Source organism: Ambystoma mexicanum, chromosome 5p (assembly GCF_040938575.1).
Source record: "Ambystoma mexicanum isolate Mex_15411 chromosome 5p, UKY_AmexF1_1, whole genome shotgun sequence".
In the NCBI taxonomy this organism is placed as follows: domain Eukaryota; kingdom Metazoa; phylum Chordata; class Amphibia; order Caudata; family Ambystomatidae; genus Ambystoma; species Ambystoma mexicanum.
Window position 1 is genome coordinate 183,669,166 of NC_090930.1, and position 21,998 is coordinate 183,691,163.

At 44.5% G+C, this 21,998-nt stretch overlaps 1 protein-coding gene across 1 annotated transcript in view; it reads left to right on the top strand.

The window, feature by feature from the left end:
* The window catches only part of TRPC5 (transient receptor potential cation channel subfamily C member 5), a 1,352,993-nt gene that overhangs the window by 1,100,670 nt on the left and 230,325 nt on the right, over positions 1-21,998 (top strand). Inside the window, exon 7 of the mRNA XM_069612595.1 lies at positions 19,374-19,569. Coding sequence (XP_069468696.1) covers positions 19,374-19,569 — 196 coding nt within the window. The remainder of the gene's footprint in view (positions 1-19,373; positions 19,570-21,998) is intronic.

Here is a 21,998-nt window from a genome sequence, read left to right on the forward strand (position 1 = left end):
AGGCAACAGAGGGAGTTACTGAATCCAGAGGAGCTTCCAGCAGCTCCAGAACCAGTACCCAGTCAGCCCACAGCGTGCCCAGCTAGGCTCTGCATGCAAGCTTCCTAGGTGCCAAGTGCCATAGAGTCCCTGAACCAAACCAAGGACAAGGCAGTTGCCTGCAACACTCTGCTCAGTTTTGGGCCGTCCGCCTTAAAGTACAAAACAAGCCCAGTGAAGAAGCTAGGAGGAGTGCATCGACAAGCACCAACCAGCGTTCGCCTTTAAGGACATTTTCGAGCCAGTTGAGCCCCTCGAGCTGCAACCGACTGCACCACTGACTCTTGTTACACTGCAGTCACTAACGCCGTCTGAGATGCCTCGACCAGTGCTTCAGACCCGCCAATCAGCACTAAGACAGCGATTCCTGACCACGAGCGGTCATGTAGGTCAGCCTGCAGCCGTCCACCCAGCCTCGGTCGCTGAACTGCCTGCCGCCTGATGCCCGCAGTTGTTTCCCATCCTGAACTCTGTCACAGAAGCTGGAAAGCACCCTGAAACCGATTCTATACTGCAGAGCACCAGGAACTTTTACAAGCACAAGGTACATTGTGGTTCTGTCCCGCAGGGCCTTCTCCAAATTCCTCTAGTGACATTTTACGACCCGTTGCCCCCTTTGTGTTGAAACCAAGTATCTTGTAACTAGTGTAATTAATTACTTTACCGGCTACCCTACTGTCAGTATCCAGAGTTCCTTTTACTTCTTGAAACTGTCTGTCCTCTGCATTCCTTTACAGGGTGGCTGCATTTTATAGTGTGCTAGAACTGTCTGTTGAATAATAATAAAGTAGATATTTTTATACAGCCTTGACGGGACAGTGCCTTTTATCATTGGGTAATAATTGTATCTTCGCTGTGTTGCAACTAACCAACGATCCACGACCTTGCAGAGGTAAGCCTGCAGTTCCATCCACATTACCAAAATTGAACAAGGTGGTTTATAATTTACTTGTGTTTCTAATCTGTTCAGATTCCTTCTGGTGTACTAAAGGTGTGGGGATGATTAAAGGTTTAGAAACCGATATTCATCCCTGGACCACTGGTGCCCCGGAAGTTGATTAGTCACATTGGTGGCAGGCGGTCGGATCTTGTTGGAGCCTTGTGCATAGCTTTGTCACCCAATGATAAAAGTACTGTTGCAGGAAATGTTTAGACACTGGTTGGTATTTGTAATAATCATGGATCTTGACATAGAGACTGTGAAAGGCATGAGCAAGGATGTCTTGCCCATCCTATGCCAAGAGCAGGAACTTACCCACAGCACTGAGGTTAATAAACCGGAGTTGCTGGCCAGTCTCCAAGCTTGGGTAGAAGTGTGGGTGGTTGGGGAAAAGACCCCAGGGGACAGCCTAGGCCCTGTGTAACCATACAGAAAAGATCTTCCGGAGGGCGAAGTGGAAGATTACGAGACAGGAAAGCATAAGCAGTGTTTCTCAGTGATCAAAGTGTGAGAAATTAAGTAGTGGCACTAGGTTCCCTAGTGGCCTGCCCCAGCTCTCCTCAAACCTCATCGCCACACTGCCTTCCACCCACAATACAAACCCTCAAACACATGCGCCTGCTGTTTAAGGGAATATTCTGTGCAGTGCACTGAAGTGCAGGTTTCAACTTCTTCCTACAGTTTTATTTTAAAATGAAAGCATTCTGGAACGGTTTCATTTTTTAAAAAAAAGTATAGGAACAGTAAAACCTAAATTAAAAAAGTAGAGGAGCACTGCTCCCAACCATTCCCGCCCACTTCGACCACTGGTGTTTCTCTCCAACCATCGTGCTGGAGGGGGCAAGCGTGGTTTCTCAACACTCTAGAGTGTCACTAAGCTCAGGGGATAGTGCAGCATCCTGCAAGTCCCAGGCTTCAGCACAGTCTCTAAGTGGCCCGGTAATTGTTCTGGTTGTTAATGAGGTAGCGGCTAGAAGGCTCCTGTTGGAGGTGAGGAGACTGGTGCTAAAGGAGTCGAAACTGGGGGATAAGGTCACCATAGAGCGAGACACTGTCGCCATAGAGCTGTGCAAGCTGGCGCTTGAAGAGAAGAAGGCCAACAGATCCACCTCTAGCGAAAGCAGCAGTAGTGGCTCAAACCAGAGTGCTCGGTATATGCCCCGATGAAGAATCCCCAAAGACTTAGTGCAGGTTTACGAAGTGGGGAAGGATATTTTTGACTGGATTTAAGCGCTCAAGCTGGCTGTTCAGCTACAGGAGGTGAACAAGGTACTGTGGGGTGTAGCCATGATTAGTCACTTACCGACACTAGGGGACTGATGCAATTCTTCAATTAGCTCCTGAGGAAAGGCCCGTTTATGAAAGTATGAGGGCGGCCCTACTCAGGAAGTTCTGTAAAACCCTAGAACATTATCTCCAGAGCTTCAGAGAGCTCAGAAAGAAAAGTGGGCAGACATTTGAAGTGTTCACACACTCATTGAAATATCTGAGCGGGTGCGTGTCTGGTAACAACATTGACACATTTAAAGGGATGCACAATTTGATTGCGTGTGAGCATGCATTGATGAATTGTGAGGTTGACCTACACCAGCATCTTGTGGCCAAGACTATCACAGACTCTAGGGAGATAGCAAAGGCTGCTGACGGGTTTGTGAGAACTCAGGTCCAGAAAAAGGCCCAGTTGAGCACACCCAAACCAGAAGAGAAATCTTCAGACAAAATAGTAAACAAGGATCGGAAGGAATAATTCGAAAAGGTTACACAACCACACTGTGCAACTACAATTAGTGAAATTGTATTTAGGTTTAATATGATTATATACAGCTGACATGTGTTTCAACCACAGGTCTTCTTCTAGGCTGTTATCCACATAATGTCCAGCACAGAAACCAGGGGCAACCAGGGGCAAAAGAGGAGGGGGAAAACAATGCACAATATGTTTGCATATTTACAAAGTTCAATGAAAGCAAATTAAAAGTAAAATTAATAAGCATCAGTGGGTTTGACAGAAAGAGTAAGTGCCCCATGGTGATAGTAGAATTCAGCTTGCAAGGTGAAATGACCCAGCGTGTGTATCGGTGAAAGACTCCATCCGTGTCCCATGTCTCTTTGGTAATGATCTTCATGATCCCGAGATGGTCGCAGCAGCTACCCAACCGAGGCCAAATAGATTGCCATTTTGAACACTCCTAGAGCCTTAGGGCCTGGAGTACTTTCAGAGGGCTTGTTGGATGGACCGGCATGGCCGGTAGCCCCTAGTCCAGTTCCACAGACTGCTGAGTCACCTACTCCTGTAGGAGAGGTGCCAGTAGCCACTGAGGACCCTACTTTGGTAGGAGGGATTCAGAGACTTCATAGTTGCCTGGCGCAGCGCAGGATCCTGAGGTGGAGGACCAGGTGGATGCAAATCTGAAGGACCTGCCCAAGCTGGATGAGTTTGCATCAGTTGGGGGTCCAGATCAGACTGACTTCTGCACATCGCAGAAAGAATGTCCCACTCTGGAAGGCTAAGGGCGACGCCCCTGGACTGTTCAAAGTGTACTGGGAGGATGGACTCCTGTACAGTGAGCCAAAAGATTCTTCTGCAAGGACGCAAGAAGGTTGGTGATTCTGCAGTGCCACAGAAAGTTCCTTTTGGATTTGGCTCACCAAATCCCTTTAGTGGGTCACTTCGGAGTGGCTAAGACATCGGACCAGGTGTCTGTGCACTTTCACTTGCCGCAGTTTGGCGTAAAGGTCAGGGAATTTGTCAGTTCCTGCCCAACTTGTCAAGCTTCTGGCAAGTCAGGTGGTGCCACAATAGCCCCCTTGATTACAATACCCATGGTTGGGCAGCCTTTCGAGAGAATAGGAAGGGATACTGTGGGTCCTTTGGATCCTCAAACCAGCTCAGGGAACAGATACATCTTGATGGTGGTAGACTATGCCACAATGTACTCTGAGTCTGTTCCTCTGAGGAGCATCAAAGCCCCTGTGGTTGCAACCAGCTCAGGGAACAGATACATTTTGATGGTGGTAGACTATGCCACAATGTACTCTGAGTCTGTCCCTCTGAGGAGCATCAAAGCACCTGTGGTTGCAGAGGCTCTGAATGGGATATTCTCCCATGTTGGATTCCACAAGGAAGTCATTTCGTACAGGGGTCAAACTTCATATCAGTGTATATCAAGGCTGTGTTGGAAGAGTGTGGAGTCACCTACCGGTTCTCTACATCCTTCCTTCCAAAAAACAAATGGACTTGTTTAGTGGTTCAACAAAACCCTGAAAGGCATGATAGGTGGCTTGGAAGAGCACCTCAGGAGAAAATAGGACATTCTCCTGCCATGCCCCTGTACACCTACAGGGAGGTGCCACAGAACAGAGTAGGGTTTAGCCCCTTTGAGCTTCTGTTTGGACACCCTGTATAAGGTCCCCTAAGTCTAGTGAAACTGGGATGGGAGAGCAATGGCTCATCCCCTACATGAGATGTGGTGAACTATGTACTTGGCCTTCGGTCTACAATGGCGAAGAACATGCAACCGTCAACGAGAAACCTAAAGGCCAGTCAGGAGCTGATGAAGCACTGGCATGACAATAAGGCCACAGTGATGGTCTATTTTCCAGGCCAGTGGGTGTAGATTATGGAGCCTGTCAAACCCATTGCCCTTCAGGACAAGTGGACTGGGCCTTACTGTGTGCTGGTAAACGTAAGTGAGGTGAATTACCATATTGACATGAAATGATCTAAACAGATGTGCAGGGTCTTTCTCATCAACTGGCTGAAACCCCCTTCCTGCACTTCTCCCTTCCCTCTTCACTCACCCCAGCCCTTCCTCCCTGACCTGGCGGCCCCTCCCAACTGCACTTATTATCATTGCACTTGCATGATCTGAATGTCACAAGGCCTTACTGTTACTGGATTTCCTGTGTTCTCCACCCCCCCTTGTCTTGTGGTGCCTGGAAACACTTGTGTATAGGCACCATACAAACGTCCAATAAATAAATAAATGCGTAGGGTTATATTTTCTGAGTGTTCTAGGGCTGGAACAATAGACCCTTGTGAAATGTGTACAGCATAGTGCCTCCGTACATGCTAACATGGAACCCATCATTTGGGTGACGGTACTCACTTAGTATCCAGGTATCATTGTAAGTGCCAGTCGGATTTTCAGGCCGAGTCAATATTTTAACATGGTAGATCCAGGGGCTGGAATGAGGAGGTCATATTTGTTTTAAAACTCTTCAGTGGTGCTGTTCAGATCCCTGCTTAATGCCCCTGAAGCCATCTTGCCACTCATGTAGTGGGTGATGGAGGCATTACATTGTAGTGCAGCAATTTTAATATCAGGGTATTTATTGAACTCAGAGTTAGCTTCGGGAAGCAACAGAGCGCAGTACAATCATAGGTGTAAGAAAACGATGAGGGGTGCATAGAAAAAAGGCAGCAGGGAGCTAACGGCAGGGGAGGGACAGTGCAGTCAATTTGAACGCAAGGGATCTAGGAGCAACCGGGGGAGAAACAGTGGGAAGCAGATCACCCAGTCTCAGGCAGAGTGGGAAGTGGAGGGTGTGTGGATCTAGGTGTTAGGGAGGCTTCATTCCTTGAAGAGAAAGATACTGAGCTCCTTCCTGAACTGTAGATAGAGGGGAGCGAGTCTGATGTTGAAGGGGAGGAGGTTTCAGAGTCTTGGGGCATGGATGGAGAAGGCCTGTCTTCTGGTTCTTTCATTCCTGTACCAGTGTAGTTCAAGTCTGCATATGTCCTGACATCCAGTGGATCACAGGAATCCAGCCATGTTGAATTTCGCAGTGAGGTAGCTTGGGACTTTCAGTGGGAGTGAGTGCAGTTCCATGAGGCTTACAGTAATGTGGTTGAATTTGTGAAATTCTTTGAGTCTTGTAGCAGCATGTGGGACATATCTTCGTGGTGCCCAGGTAGTCACTGGCAGGCCTTCCAAAAGTGCATTCCCACCATCCAGCTGGGTTTGGGGGGAACCAAGACTTGGGTAGCAGATCTGAAGTTGTTTTCTGGCATGAAGGACTTGATTTTCTGCAGGAGAGAAAATTAGTATCAAGCCTTTTGTGTCTTCCTGGCTATGTGCTGTTTGAAGGAGAGGTGTCTGTCAATGTCAAACACAAGGGATTTGGTCCAGTTGGCTAGCTGTAGTGTGCATCCCATGACGTGTATTGCAGAGACCCAGGTCTGGATGTCGTTGTTCAATGTTCTTGGTCAGCAGTAGGAATCTCGTATTGAAGGGGTTGAGCTTCAGGCAAGCACTGGACATCCATGACTGTTTCAAGGTGAGTCAAATTAATAAAATAGGGAGCCTTTTATCTAAGTAAACAGGGTATGCCCTAATGGTAAGGTGCTATCACAAAAGAGGGCAAGCACACCTGATAGCAGTGCAATGCAAGATGCTCTACATTCATACAAAGTTGTAGAGAAGGTAACATCAATATCTACTTGTATTGCCCCTGCACTGTTAGAGAGGGCAATGTTAGGCAATGCTAATCATACCGGTCTGCGCTGGTGTGCCGCCTACCTAAAAGTGGATGGAATAACAAGACATAAAGAATAGATTGTTTTGTAGTTTCTTACAAGACACAAATGGCCAATTCTCAAGAGCTCTCCTCCTCTTCAATTCTGTCTGTCATTCATGCTTACAAAGAGATTATGGAAAAGTCTGCCTGTCTATTTGTGGTAAAACTCAATGTATTAACCTATAGACAGGAGGGCCTTATTCCCAAAATAGCAAAGTTAAAAGATATAAATATATAGGTGTGAAGACATTATGTCTGATCCACTTCCGGGCCCTTTGTGACGTACTGGTCCAGGATTTAATCAGATCAAAACTGTGTAGGTCGGTAGGTTCTGTGCTACGCTTATTATATTTTTCAGATGTCTACCAGTTTCAGTGGTGCATATTTCTTACAGCCACCTTCTTCAGGACAGTCATCGATTAAAAATTAGAGTGATATACTCACTAGTCTCTTGCATCAATGTACGTGTGCAGCATTTCTTAACACACCGTCATTGTATGCTGCATGTGGAGACTGTAGTCGTGGCCCTGCAGAAAATAATTGGTATTGGGTCACAGTACTATTGCAGAATTAAATGAATTACACAAGTCATAACGCGGATAATCGCAATTCCTGTATGCACAACGTGTTACAGAACACACAACAAGTTCCACATTTTAGATAGATTTCCCTTAGCGAACCTGGTGTTAGCCATACTGCAAGAATCTCACATTGCAGACAAGCACCTCATGTATGTATAATTGAAACAGTCACTTACCTGAGCGTTTTTCTCATGCTGAATCCCTTGTGCTTAAGCTACAATGGCTGAGCCATATTTCGCCGTGTGGCCAATTGATCTAATGTCAGTGAAAGGAAACACAAACGAAAAGCGGAACAGTAAGTGGCTCGGTCCAGCTCTATCTGTTGTTTTTAAGAGTGCAAAGAGCTGTACACAGACTTGTGCAGGACCAATGTGTTTTATATACACCACAGGGTCAGGCCCATGAATGCTAAAAGGGCTGATCAAACAATGACTTTCTCTTTGGCAGGGGATAGATTCACTACATTCAAGTTTGACACCCTACATGTCCCGCTCTGGCGGTCTTTGGCCATCCATACCTCTGGGATTGGTCCTTTCTGCCATCATTCGGGTCGCACTGGCTGGTCTCGCTCCGACGGACTATATCTTGACCTTCAGGCAGGACACCTTGGCATGCATTACACACCTACATGTAACAAACTTGGTGGTCACATGACTGGGTGGGACAGGGCGGGACAGGACGGATGTAACAGCTCAGTAACCAGTGTTAGTAATTCCATTGCTGGATTATAGTCTGACAGAGCGAGACCAGCCAGTATTACCAGAATGAAGGCAGACTATAATGCATTCTGTGTCCTCATCTTGATGTGCTCTTGTAACGTGCTCTTGCACCAGCTTGAGCAAACCCCACTCTCAGACCATTGACCACTGCAGCAGTTAAACACTTACTGCCCATTGGCATTGTTTGAAACGATTCTCAAAGTTGCAGAACAGAACTCATCAATCAGCCCTGAAGAAGAGCATTGGTGTGAAACACGTGTGGGCTGGGCTCATTCTAATGACATTATATTATGTATTTTTTGTCAGAAATTCAGCTTTTTTGGCTTGCCTCATATTAATGATCGTGCATCATGTATTTCTGTTAATAATCTGGCTTTTATAAGTAAACTTGTTGAACCATGCTATACTCAATTCTGAGGTCAAATGATTCATTCAAGTTCAATACAGGTTCACTTCTTAGGATAGATAGTAGATAGATTTTCAGTTTGTGAGGCATCCTGTGTGACAGTGTTCAACTCCATTCAACCATTTTTTGGCGTGCTAAGAAACACGCCCCTACTGTCTCCAGTGCGACTCACAGGTTTTTGATAACCTCCCCATTTGCAACGCAGCTGACTGGGACACTCCCGATTCTCTGACCTATGCAGCAGAACTTGCGGATTATATACTTGAGTCGCAGGTTGATTTGTTTGCGAATATGGAGACCTGGCTTCAATAGTCTGCAACTCATGGCTCTCTTGCTGCTACCCCAGATGGATATAACATTTTACGAGCTCACCGTGGTGGGTCTAGGGGTGGCAGAGTTGCCGTGATCTACAAAGATCATCTAAAAATGTGCAGTACAGTTATATCGGATCTAGATTACTGTGAGTCTATGATGGTCAAACTTAGTATTGGTGCAATATCCACCATGAGTATATTAGTACTGTATAGGCCACGAAAAATAAAAGTAGATATCGAAGAGCAACTGTTGGCTATTCTGGGTACTTCTCCGAAGTCTTCCTCTCATGCTTTTGCACTGGGGGATTTAAATTTGTGGGAAGACAGTCCTTTGGTTTTGAATGCTACAGGTCTTCTGAATATGCTGGATGCGTCTGCCTTTTTACAAAACATAAAGACTCCTACACATAGTGGATTGGATATTAAGCAGAAATATTAACATCTCACCTATTAGGGTGGATGTTTGTCCCTGATGTGGCAACTCATGTATTACCTTTAGTCTGACATTGTCTCATTCTTTGACTGCTTTTTCTCCTGAGGTAATGAAACCTGTCATGGTCAGAAATAACAAAAGTAACCTCTGAGGTGTTCTCATCTGTGCTGCTCCAACTGGCCAGCATACCTAATGACACGTCTCTGGGAATCATTACTTTGATACCCTGGCCACTCTATGTCCTACTAGGCCTAAAAAGATCTCTAAGCATAATGACTGGTTTACTGTTGAGATAATTGCTCTTAGGAAAAACAAGCGCACAGCTGAACAGCGTTGGAGAATGGAGAAATAATTATTGTATCTCCACACTCGTGGCTTATAATGCGGCAGTCAAAAATGGTAAAGAGGCTATTTTGATAGCTATGCAAATCATCTTTAATGACAGAATTACTACCGCTAAATCTAGTTCACGTTAACCCTTTTCTATCCTGCATGAACTGGAAGGAAAACCTACTAAACCTAATTGTGGTTGATGATAGTTGGTGTCAGAACATTCAGGTCAGAAAGTCACCTGCCACCAAGATGCTATTGCTAAGCGTGTTATGCTGCTGGGGGAACAAGTAAGTGGATGAACCCCAATCGCAAGTTGCTACAGAAAAATCCCCAGATTCAACAGTACCTTTGTCTTTTAAGGAACTATCTGAATCTGCGGTTAATAATATTGTGCAAGCCTTAAAACCGCTGTCTTGTAAAGGTGACATCTTCCCTGCTACCTCGTTTAAAGACTGTCCCGGATTTCTCCTCTTTAAAAAAAATATATAATTTAGATCCAACTGTAGCCGCTAATTTCCACCCCATAATGAACATCCCATTTGTTCTACAAAATAGCCTATCTTCAATATTATGAATTTGTTGAGCAACACAAAATACTTGGGGTAGGACAGTCAGGTTTCCCTTCAAAACACGGTATGGAAACGACGTTGTTGGACTTAAAATCAAATATTGTAAAAACTTTTGTTAAAGGCCAGATTGTAGTGCTCATGTTGTTTGCTTTTGATTTAGTTGATCATGGGCGTTTGATTGAGCGACTTGTCACAATATGGAAATGTTCAGGTACTGCTGCAAAGTGGTTTGGATCCTGCCTAGACAAGCAAGAGTAATTAAAATTACTACCAATCCTCTGCTGTGGTCCTGACCTGTGGTGTGCCACAGGGATCCTGCCTTTCTCCCCTATTATTTAATTCTTATATTAAGTCCTTATGTGACCTTTTGGAGAGTCTGGTTGTACAGTTCGCTAACTATGGGGATGACACCCAGATTCTTCTTGAACTTTTTGGGGTTTATTCCAAGGATGTGGAAAGTGTCAACCAAGTCTTTTCGGGGATCCAGTCATGGATGGTGGACAATTCATTAGCCCTTAACAATGAGAAGACCGAGTTGCTGATCATTGGAACCAGTACGAGGTTAAAGAAAGAAAATGCATTCCCAATACCGTTGTTTCCAGAAGGTGGGCAATGTCATTCCCGTCACCCAGCATGTTAAAATGCTGGGAGTCTATTTCAACTCACAACTAACATCAAACAAGCATGTGGCACATCTGAGTTCATCATGCTGTTATATAAACAGAACACTGCGGCAGATACAACCGTCTCTATCCGAGTAGAACAGGGTGGTAGTTGCATCTGCCACTAATAATGCAAATCTTGATTACTGTAAAAGGCTTTTGGTTGGCACCTCACAGTCTAATATTAAGAAACTGCAAACTGCACAAAATGGAGCTGTGCATACGGTATGTGGGCTTGGGAAATGAGTGCATCTGTCGGAGGCTCGTCGGAAGTTACTCTGGATACCTGTGGAGCAAAGAGTATAGCATAAGGCAAATTCCCTTGTTTACAAGGGTTTAGGCAGGTGATGCCCCTCTGTATCTTTGCTCACGGATCCAAAGTGCACCTATAAAACGAGCTCTGAGGTCTAATCGGGATGAATTCTTGGTTGGTCCAAATTCCCATCTAAAAAATCTTGGAGGTACCAACTTTGATGTTTGGTCTCCAGTCCTGTGGAATGCACTTCCTCCCTTGCTGCGGACAATACCATCTTTATCTCTTTTTAAGAAAGGTTTGAAGACCTTCCTTTTTGACAAAGGTAAAGGGTAAGGAGTTTGCAGTATTAACAGTCTAGATCATATGTATGTTTCTTTTCTTGTTGTCTGTATTGTCAGTGCTCTGAGGTCTTCGGGTAAGTGGTGCTCTACAAAAATAAGATAGATAGATAGATAGATAGATAGATAGATAGATAGATAGATAGATAGATAGATAGATAGATAGATAGATAGATAGATAGACTGATAGAGAGCAAGGACTTTGATCATACATGACAATAGGATATACATTGCATTGCACATCATTCTGAGGAGGCTACAAACAGAAAGGAAAAAAATAGGGGACAACTACACTCTACCCGAACTCCCAAAACACATCTGATGCAAGACTGAAAATCTTGTATGTACCCACACTTCCTTATGTATTCAGGGTCTGGGGTCATGCCGTGTGTCTAGATTTCCCCACATGTGATCAAAGTCTCCAGGGTGAAAGCAGCCCATCTGGTTGATGGAAGATTCTATAATTTTCAAGAAGTACAGCCACCTATATCACTGGAGTGCAACAAACTCAGTTCACTAACCACACTTTATTCCTAAGAGTGTGTGGGACACCCATTTGTCCAAAATAGTTCTGCCAAGTGGGGCCTGCACGAATGGAAAATTTGAATAATTGAGAAATGAACTCATTTTTTTGCCCAAAAAACGAAAATAACTGTTTGGTTTTTCATTTTTTTAAATAATGGGGTGGGGGGGTCATCCCGCACCCTGTGCTCACCTCTTCCTATCCTAATTTATACCCTTACTCCACCCCTGCCAATTATTTACGATGCATATACCAAACTACCTACTATTTTCTGTCAAATATATTAGGTCATTTCTCGGTTTGTTTTTGTATCAGGTTATTTGTACGGATTTGTTGATGAACTAGTATCAAGGAGGTGACAAATCAACATATGGGTTGGAGGATGCTCAAAAGGTTTAATGTCTTGAAGTCTAAAACCTATTCTTGTAAGTCTCTTTTCCTCCTAGGGCTCCCTAATCTAATTCCCATCATTAATATTATTACTATTCTACTAGCGAAAGGCCAAACGATGATGGCCAACAGAATGCCAAAACCTTTTCTAGACCTTTCTCCTCCAGGCTAACCCTAATCTACAATTCAAGTTCTCCAGGTTTGTACAAGAAAATGATCATTAAAATATCCTTTAATATCCATCCTTATTATATCAAGAAATCATGTAGCAAATACATTCCTGAGCAGTCCCCCCCCCCTCCTGGGGCTACTCACAGTTCAGACTTCTACAGGATCCTGGTTATCAAAGATTCATCAGTCCTCCCTATGGGCTTTTGCTTCTGTAGCACATCTGAAGGCCTCAGATTATTTCTGGTTTACCCCAGGTCTCTACGTAATGTGGGTTTCTCTCACATACCCCTCAGGTCTCTCCATGACCTTGGTTTCACTAAAAATTCTCCCAGGTCTCAGCATGAAATTAGATTCACTCAAACTACTCCCACTACTCCCCATGAACTTGGTTCCTCTCAGATTCCTCACACAACTACCAGGTCTCTCCATGACCTCAGTCTCTCTGAGAACTCTGCCAGGTCTCATGTGATATTGATGCCTCTCAAACTACTCCTAGGAGTCACCATGTCCTTAGTTCGTTTTGAGAGTTCTTCCATGTCTCACCATGACCTTGGTTGCTCTCCATGCAACACCTTTGACAGTAAAGGGTATTTCTCACCCCTAACATTCAGGCTCCTTTTCCGAAATATGATATGTTCTACCACCTGCCAGGGTTTCCTCTTCTCAGGTTTCTCAAGGAAATGCCTCACCTTCAGGGCATTCCTCTGTGGATAGGACCCCACGATAGGTGGTCGCTTCAACACAGCTTTAGCTCCTCTGGTTGCACCATACGAGTAACCTTGCCAGTGTAGCTGGTATGCACTAATCAGAACATGTAACACCTGCTCCTGGGTAGTGTTCTTCCCATGTTTACAGGAGGGATGTAAGTCCTTCCACATCCTTCCAGTCTTCCCTTTTATATTGATGGGTCGGTGATTCATTTCCTAAATGAGCCCAGGATTGGTTCTTCCCTTGTGGGTTGTGATTTACCTGTTCTGATTGGTTAATTCTCATATAGTGTTGCTTTAGAACCCATTTTCAGTTCCCTTTTTGGTTTTGGTTGGGGTTTATTTGGCATTTGAACTGCTTAATGCTCTGCCCAGAGACTTTAAGAAGGGCCAGACCCTTCTGTGCCAGTTTGGATTCACAAACGGGAGTGTGTGTTCTTCTTCGGCATTCCTTGATGTTCAGCAGATTCGTGCAAGCGAAGCCCACTGATTCAAGTGGCCACAAGCATTCCCCATCTTGCTCAAAAGATAAGTAGCTTAAATGAGTTCCTTGTGGTGTTTCTTTCCAGGTCCAGCGGTCTGCGAATCTCTGTATTTTGTTTTTTCTTTGGATTGCAAGGTGGTGAAAGTGCTGTGGTGGGGAGGTATTCGAGAAACCCTGTTGTCTTTGTTACACGTGTTCAATGGTATTCCGTTATCATTATTCATGTGTTACTTCAGCTGCTTTCTCCACTGTTGGTGTTTGAGTCTCCTAGGGCATGCTTGAACCTCTAGTCCCTATCCTCTTGATTCAAAGGGATACTGCATCTCTGGGGGCAAGATGAGCTCTAGCAATCCCACTCTATCCACCCTCTGAAAGGCACACAACGTAGTGGGCAAGTAGTAGGCCGACCAACCCAGTCCCCTGTGGCTTTGCTTACTCATACAATAGGATAAGGAGTTCATTTAACTCGCCACCCCACCTCTTTCTGCTCCACTTCTCATGTAGCCACCACCTTCCTCACTCCTTCAGCTCACGCCACCTTCACTGATATTCCCAGGCAGTAGCTCTCTGGTCTGTTTCACTCTGGCATTCTCCTGGTCTTCCACAGCATTCCAACTGTCACCAAATGTGAGCGTCCTGCTCCTACAACCCACCCTTCAAGACTAGTATGCTTGGCTGTTTTACTGTTCACATCAGCTTGGGTGGGCCTTCCTTTTAGTATCTGCACCTGTGAGGCATCCTTGTGTATGGACTGGGGTTGGTTAGTGTTCAGGAGATGGGTCAAAGACTATAATAGTCCTGTTGGGTATTTTTAGATATCAGATGCATCTTTCTTATATTTCCCTCTGGCTGCCTGGGCTGGGCTGGTGATAGTGGGGCTCCTAGCATGTGTGTCATGTTTTGGCAAGATGCTGGGTAAGCTTGATATTCCCTCGGGCTCACTCTGTGTAGTCTATTGGCGGGAAGTGTGATTATGTGTATTGCCAGTGGGGGACTTTTATGCCGTGGAACCCAGGAATGTTACAATGAGTGTTGTGCTGGGCTCCCCATGACTGGATAGTCACAGACTAAAAACATGGTATCCTGAGGACCACGGCTTAGTGCAGTTTCCCCATCCCTCAGAATGCAGCCCCATTAAAATGAGGGCTAAGCCAGCGATGCAGCCTGCACTATGTTCATTAAGACAAGGGATAGCATTTGCACTGAAGGCAAAGCCTGTCTTTATGATGTAAGTTTGGGTTTCTGTGGCACAAAGTTCTGGTTCTCTCACTTGAGAGGTGGAGCTATATGCCTTTATCTGGCAGGTTCTCAGGATTTTAAAACCAGCGTGCCTTGTGGACTCAATGTTACTGTCCACTGCCAAATGTTGGGGAGGCAAAAGCAAGGTGGCCAGGGGATCCTCTCCATAGCTCCTATCTCCCTATCTCTGGGCAGCATCGTGCCCACAGAGTCATCTTCCTGTTGATCCCCAGAGTTTGGCAGCAGGCGTCATCGACCATGGAAATGAGTGCCCAGAGTTCTAATCCTTTTCCTTCCACATCTGAGAATTATGGAATGCTGGATATTTTATTGAGCCCCCTAAACGCTGTAATCTAATTTGCAAAAACAGGTACGAACAGGCTACTGGCTATTACTAAGCGCGCTATGAACCTTGAAATATCCTTCTTTTTCTCTCTGTTAAATTTGATTTAATAAATTGTTTTACAGACACTGTGTTTGCCCCACAAAGGGTTCTCTAGACAAAGAGGCATGAATGAAATGAGACAATATTACAAAGGACTGAAAAGTGTAAGAAATAAAGAAATGAAAAGAAGAACATAAATGCTACAAAGTTGAAAAAGATAAAAGCCAAAGGGACTAGAGAGGAAACAGATCTTCCTTAGGAGTGGGGTTTCAGAGGGACAAGAGAGGAAACAGATCATCCTTAGGAGTGGGGTTTCAGAGGGACAAGAAAGGAAACAGGTCACCCTTAGGAGTGGGGTCTCAGAGGGACAAGGCAGGAAACAGATCATCCTTAGGAGTGGGGTTTCAGAGGGACAAGATAGTAAACAGATCATCCTCAGGAGTGGGGTTTCAGGGGGACAAGAGAGGTGTGGGATATTTTGACCCACTCAGCTGTGCTATGTTACATCACTTTACTGTATTGGTGCAAGAAACAGCACAAAATGGCTGCGCTGACGCCTATGCGCGCCAAGATCTCGAAACTGCATTTTTGTAACAACCAGAAAATGCTGGCACTACCCTGCCACCCACATTTCAGGTGGGGTGGAACAGAGTACCCACTGCAGGAGTATGTCAGTGTGCTCTGCAACATTTAACATAGGGTGAAGTGAAAGAGGCAGATTTATTTGGCTGAAAAAACCAAAAATGCCTTTTTAAAATATCACTTTTCAACCTTCAAAGTGCTGTTTGGCACTAAATCCATCATTTCTCATGAACCACTATGATTAAAAAGGGCCCTGCAATGCCCAGGATCATTCAATGTGTCTCAGAGGAACTGGGTCTTATTTGAATGACAGCTCCTGTCAAAAATATCTTTGGAAAAACAACCAGGGCTTTGTTTTCATATTCCACGGGAAACGCAGCTAAAACTTGTATCTAAAGAATCAGTTGTAAGAGAAAGACGCTAAACAGATGCCTGATACGCATCCATGATGCAAACAACTCCAGCACTCAAAGAAAGAACGAGAGCTGCACAAAGTGTATATTTGCTGCAGGTGAAAACCAAGTTTAAAGAAATAAGTTAAATGTGCTTTTTCCTGAATGAAGGTGAAAATCGCCTATTTTAAAGTATATTGTTGTGTAGAGGCTTAATTATTTAGAAATGTAAAAGGATTTGCTACAGTTAAAAATCCACCTATAAACTGTTTTAATGCTATAGGTTTAAAGTCAAGATTTAAAGGAGGAAATCAAAGCTAAAACCCAGGCTGAGTTGGCAAACTATATATAAAAATAAACTTGCTCTACCAGTGCTAGCCCTGAGAAAGGGTGACACCTCATAAACTTCTGGCACAGGAAAGGCTAATTGCTAGCTTGGAGGCTTTGAATACCCGGGACTTCCCAAGTCGTCCTCAGACATTCGTCTTTGCTATAGGCTGAGACAATAGCATGCTGTGACTCTCACCTGTCAAGTGGGAGGGACAGTAAACTTCAGTCAAGAGAAAGGCCCCTCATCCTGCTTCAAAGGAATTGACATTTGCTTGTAGTTGGGGAAAAGGAAAAAAACGGATTAAGTGACAATAGACTTCCTTTTGGTTTTAAAAAGTCTATTTTGTAACTGAACTTCAAAACATTTAACTTTGCAGCAAGAATGAGGAAAAATATGAAAGTTGGTAGTTTTAAATCTAATTTTATGCTTTTTCTGTGAAAACTTGGTAGAACGCAGTACTGCATAAGAAACAGAAGTTGTAAAGAATGACAGATTGTGGGGAAAGTATTGATATTGCCCACATAGCATTTTGTACACACATCCCAGTGGTAAATGCACATCTGTGTAAATTGGGAAATTTTATGCCAAATCTTTCATGGTTAAAATTGCCAAAATGTAGCATTGGATTGAAATGTGACCCACAAAATATGTAACCTGTGTATCTGATTTTCTTAGAGGTTATAACTGTATAAATATGGATTTATGGCAAAAGTAGATTTTGGTTCCAGTAGCTAGGGGAAGTTTCTAGACACTGTAAAAAGTAACACAATAAACATGGCATCCATTTCTATGATCTAATCAACGAAGAGCAAAGCGGATATGCACTTGCCCAATCCTAGCATTATGGGTGTCGGTAGTAAGCCTGCCCCTGTCATATACTTTAGTGATGTCATTTGGCATGATAAATAGGGGAACCTGAGAACACACAAACACAATGATTCCTGACTTTCTTCCTTATTTCCTGCGTGGCGTCCTGTTCCTGATTTCTTCATCCTGCTTGATCCTGATTCCAGATTTTCATTGCAAAGCCAAGGCCTATACATTGCTGAACCCTTTTCAGCTAGGCCTCAAATTCTACAAATCCCAAAAACCCAAGGGAAACATCCTGATCCAGTCTGGCTTGCTGGATATTTTATTGAGCTCCCTAAACTCTGTAATCTAATTTGCAAAAACAGGTACAAACAGGTTACCGGCTATTACTAAGCGCTCGATAAACCTTGAAATGTGCTTCCTTTTCTCTCTTGATTTACTTAATTGTTTTACAGACACCGTGTTCGCCCCACAAAGGGATTGCTAGACAAAGAGGCATGAATGAAATGAGACAATATTACAAAGGACAGAAAAGTGTAAGAAATAAAGAAATGAAAGAAGAACATAAATGCTACAAAGTTGAAAAAGATAAAAGCCAAAGGAACTAGAGAGGAAACAGATATTCCTCAGGAGTAGGGTTTCAGAGGGACAAGAGAGGAAACAGATCATCCTTACGAGTGGGGTTTCAGTGTGGTCTGAACACAGAAATCATCATCAACGCTCTGCAGGTTTTTGGTGAAAAGAGGGTGCACAGAGGGGCCAATAGCCACCCAATGGAAATCATTACACACAGAATCAGTGAAATGGTTTAAGTATAGGTCAAATAGTCAAAGTCCCACCAACAAGGCACAAGGCCAGATGAGCTGCAATCATGGGCAGGAGGGGGGCATGGATGTCGCAGGATTCTAGTTTGAAATGAACTTTAGTCCAATAGTTAGACACTCCAATCCACCAGAGAGGATCAAACGATCACCTCAATTAACATGGCTCTTCAGCACATGGTGGTAACAGCCCCACCGGCCAATGGCACACTATGCCCCAAGTTCCAGTGCAGGTGTCACCCATCACAAAGCCAAAGGAGGTTTTGCCTTCACACTTCATTGTTCCACCATCCATCCATACAAGTCTTAAAGACACAGGAGCTGGATGCTTTAGCTAATGTTCAGAGGTGGTACTCAAGAAGATGTGTTGGCCTTTCCGTATTCTGCAGCTTTGTGTAAAACCTCAAGTATGCAGTATTCAAGCACAATATGGTTTGTTTGCGCTAAATGTCAAAATGCATACTTTGATTACATAATGGTATTCCAAAATGTCTGGCAAACAGGTTTGGGGCCTCATTACTGTAAGTAAAAAGGTCTCAAACCAAATAAGTTGTCAGAACTGAAGAAAACAAAAGCGCCTGTGACCACAAATGTCACTTAAACATCACAAAACGGCGGAAAGGAAATACAGCTCTCATTACAGGTTTGCCAGTATCCCGCCAGTAATTCTGGAGGGATACCGGCAAACCTGCCTTACCACCTCCGCCGCCTGATTATGGGCGGCGGAGAGCCAGTAAGTTTCCATTCCCATGGGACTCCATGGGATGGAATTGCCTGAATCACTTAGAAGAGGTGCCAGTGATTCAGGCATTTATTTGCCGGTAGTGGCTGATAGGTCAGGCCTGGAAGGAGATCCATGGCCCTTACCAGCAAACTTGAAGTGTGCTGGTTCAGAAAAATGCCGGAGCAGGAGTTACCATCATTTTCTTCAGCCCAGCACACTTATAATGAGGCCCAATGCTTCTCAAGCCTTGGCATTCTTCAGGAGAGCATTCCATTTAGTGGTTCTTTAGCTGGCCTGGGTAACTGCAGGAAGAAAACCTGCCATGTGACTGACACTGCCTCTAAAGGGACCACTTGAGCTGAAACTGCTAGAACACACCCCTTCTGCACAGTACTCAGACTGCAGCTCACTGATGAGGCCAATCCAGGCCAAAAGATGTCTAGAGTTACCTGCATTCCCTTGCAGAGAAGGGTGTTCAGAGTAGATCCAACACGGATTTGGCTGCGTCTGGTATATATCTGTGCTGGTACGTGAGAGGTTTTTACTGCAGATAATCCTCCATATTTTGATAAAGACAATTTCGCGCTATTTTCAGTTCTGAACACAACATAATTGTGATGAAGAAAAAGGAATTAAAATTAAAACAATATTTTGCAATGCAAATAGTCGTTTTTTCTATAATAAATGTATATCTTTCTTCACAGGTTATTTGAGACGCTCCAGTCCCTTTTCTGGTCAGTGTTTGGTTTGCTGAACCTCTACGTAACCAATGTGAAAGCGAGACACGAATTTACTGAATTTGTCGGGGCTACTATGTTCGGAACGTACAATGTCATATCCCTTGTAGTGTTACTCAACATGCTCATAGCGATGATGAACAACTCGTATCAACTCATTGCCGTGAGTAGACGCCTTTCCTTTGCTTTCAACACTGATTCATGTATTTGTGTTTTACTGTAGGGCATTGTAGGGTTTATTTGGGATTGGGATTGTTCCTGTGCCTTTAGAGAAATTGGAATTCCCTTCTTCTTGCTCTCTCTTCTCAAAGATTTGCATTCAAATGCTTCCTCCATCTCAAAATGCTTTGACCTTTTTTGGTTCTCCAATCTCAATGAACATATATGTTTCTCTAACATGAATATACTTTCAACCACGGAGGGTTTCTCATTTTCTAACAATTTGCACATAGTTTGTTAAACATTTCTTATCTTTACATTGACAGTGAGTAGACCCAACAATATGGACAAAGTTTTGAAAATGTATTTACTGTACATTATTTATCAGAGGTCATGGAAACAGTTTATAAATCAGAAGGTTCTCTATTTTCTTTCAGTGGAAATGGGCAGTAAAAGCATATATCAAAGACCCCCACACTGTATTTTATTTGAAAGAGTGGCATTACACTAGACCAATGCTAGTGCTGATTTATTAGTAAGAAGTTAACTGTTTCAAAATTCAGCTTTTTTCCAAATCAGTTATGCATTGTTATTAGATATGTTCACCTGAACTATTCTTGAGGTAAATTCTAAGTACAATCATCTAAGATACTGCATTATAACGAAGACCGCGGGGCTTACCAGAGTCGGTAATGCCCCCACCGCGAGGGGCATGTAGCCGTAGGGGTATATAGCTATTAGTACCCGGGCCCGCAAGATCTGCGTGACCGGGGCTCTAAAAGCATTTTAGGGACAGAAAAAAGAAGAAGAAAAAAACGACCAAGAAAATGGCTGCCAGGAAAGGGAAAACAGAGTCCATTTTCCCTTTCCATGGCAGCCATCGGGAGCGGACACGCTGGGAACAGAAGCGTTCCCAGCGCGTGTGGAGGCGCTACGAGTCTCCACACGGCTGGAGGCTGCCATTGTCCCCCACCGAGGACAAAGCAGGCTGAAGGTAAGTGGGGTGGGGACGAGAGGTGGGATGGAAGGGAATTAAAAAAAAGAAAACCTGAGTCCCCTGCGGGGGGCAAAGGCAGCTTCTTAGCTGTGGGGAGGTTCAGAGCGGGTATGGCCCCGCTTCAAGCCTTCTAATTGGCTGGAATCCCGGCCGAGAATTGCTGGATTCTCGACCGGGTAAAGCCCCGGCGAGGGCCAATCAGAATGCTTGTTTCATTCTGATTGTGCTCTCGCCGGGTTCTAATAAACATTAGTGTTTCAGGTAAACGCCTATATTTGCCATTAGAGTTTGTACACAAGTGAAACCAGAACATGGGACATGTTCCCCTTATTAACTGAGTTGGTGGTTTTAAACTGGCTGTTGCGATCTCTAGTACCATTTATTGGGCCTCATTACGACCCAGGCGGTAAGGGGTTTACGGCAGCGTAAACAGCGCCGACCCTTACCGCCTGAGTACGAGGTCCCTTAGCGCCATGGCGGATTTAACACCTGCTTTTAGCAGGTGTTAAAATCCATGGCGCTAAGGGACCATGGAGTTAATTACGCCACCGTAATTTACGGTGGCGTAATTAACGCCTTCCCCACTCCCATTATGCCCTATGGGGCGAAAATGGGAATGGGGAAGGGTAAATGGGGATTGGGGACTTACCGCCCCGCCAAGGTCGGAATGGGGCGGTAAGTCCGCCAACCACCATGGCGTAAACGTAGTTTACGCCATGGTGGTAAAGTCACGGCCCAGGCGGTAACTTACCGCCTGGGTCGTAATGAGGCCCATTGTCTCGTTTTCAGTCAGTTTCTGTAGGTCTGAAACTATTTCTTGGACAATTGTTGGTCTGCATTGGTTACCTGCAGTTGCTGTTGTTACATTTGTTAAAAAGTAAATCTCACAGGTTTGATAAAAGGACCGGTTCCTCATTGAGGCATCCTTTCTAGATAGAGCAATACATATACTGATCGTGTCTCTTTCCCCTGCACCTGGTCTGCTATGGTGCAGGCTAGCCGTGGTCGAAAGTCTAATGCCTCAATACATCTTACCACACCTGTGGCAACTTTGCTCTGTCCAAAACAGACATTTTCATGCCTTTACATTTCCACCTCCCAAACATAACAATGCATTTGTATCTTTCGACCCACCACCGAAAAGTGCTATCACTGACACCATGTGGGTACAGGACTGACCCTAGTGCCTGGCACACCTCTGCCCAGTGATTCAAAGTATCACCAAGTGTTGGAACTCATGCTACCTTTGAACATGTATGGAGGGACCGGCTGTAAGTACATTGCGCCCTGAGTCTGACCGACCCTAACCTCGCAAGTCCGCTTTGTGAATCAGGGTGCGGTCTGTTCATGTAGAGGTGTGGTGTGGGGGCAAAGTGCTCTGGCTTGTCTGCATCCACAGATGTTTATAAAAGTGCCCCAAAGTCCACATTATTTAG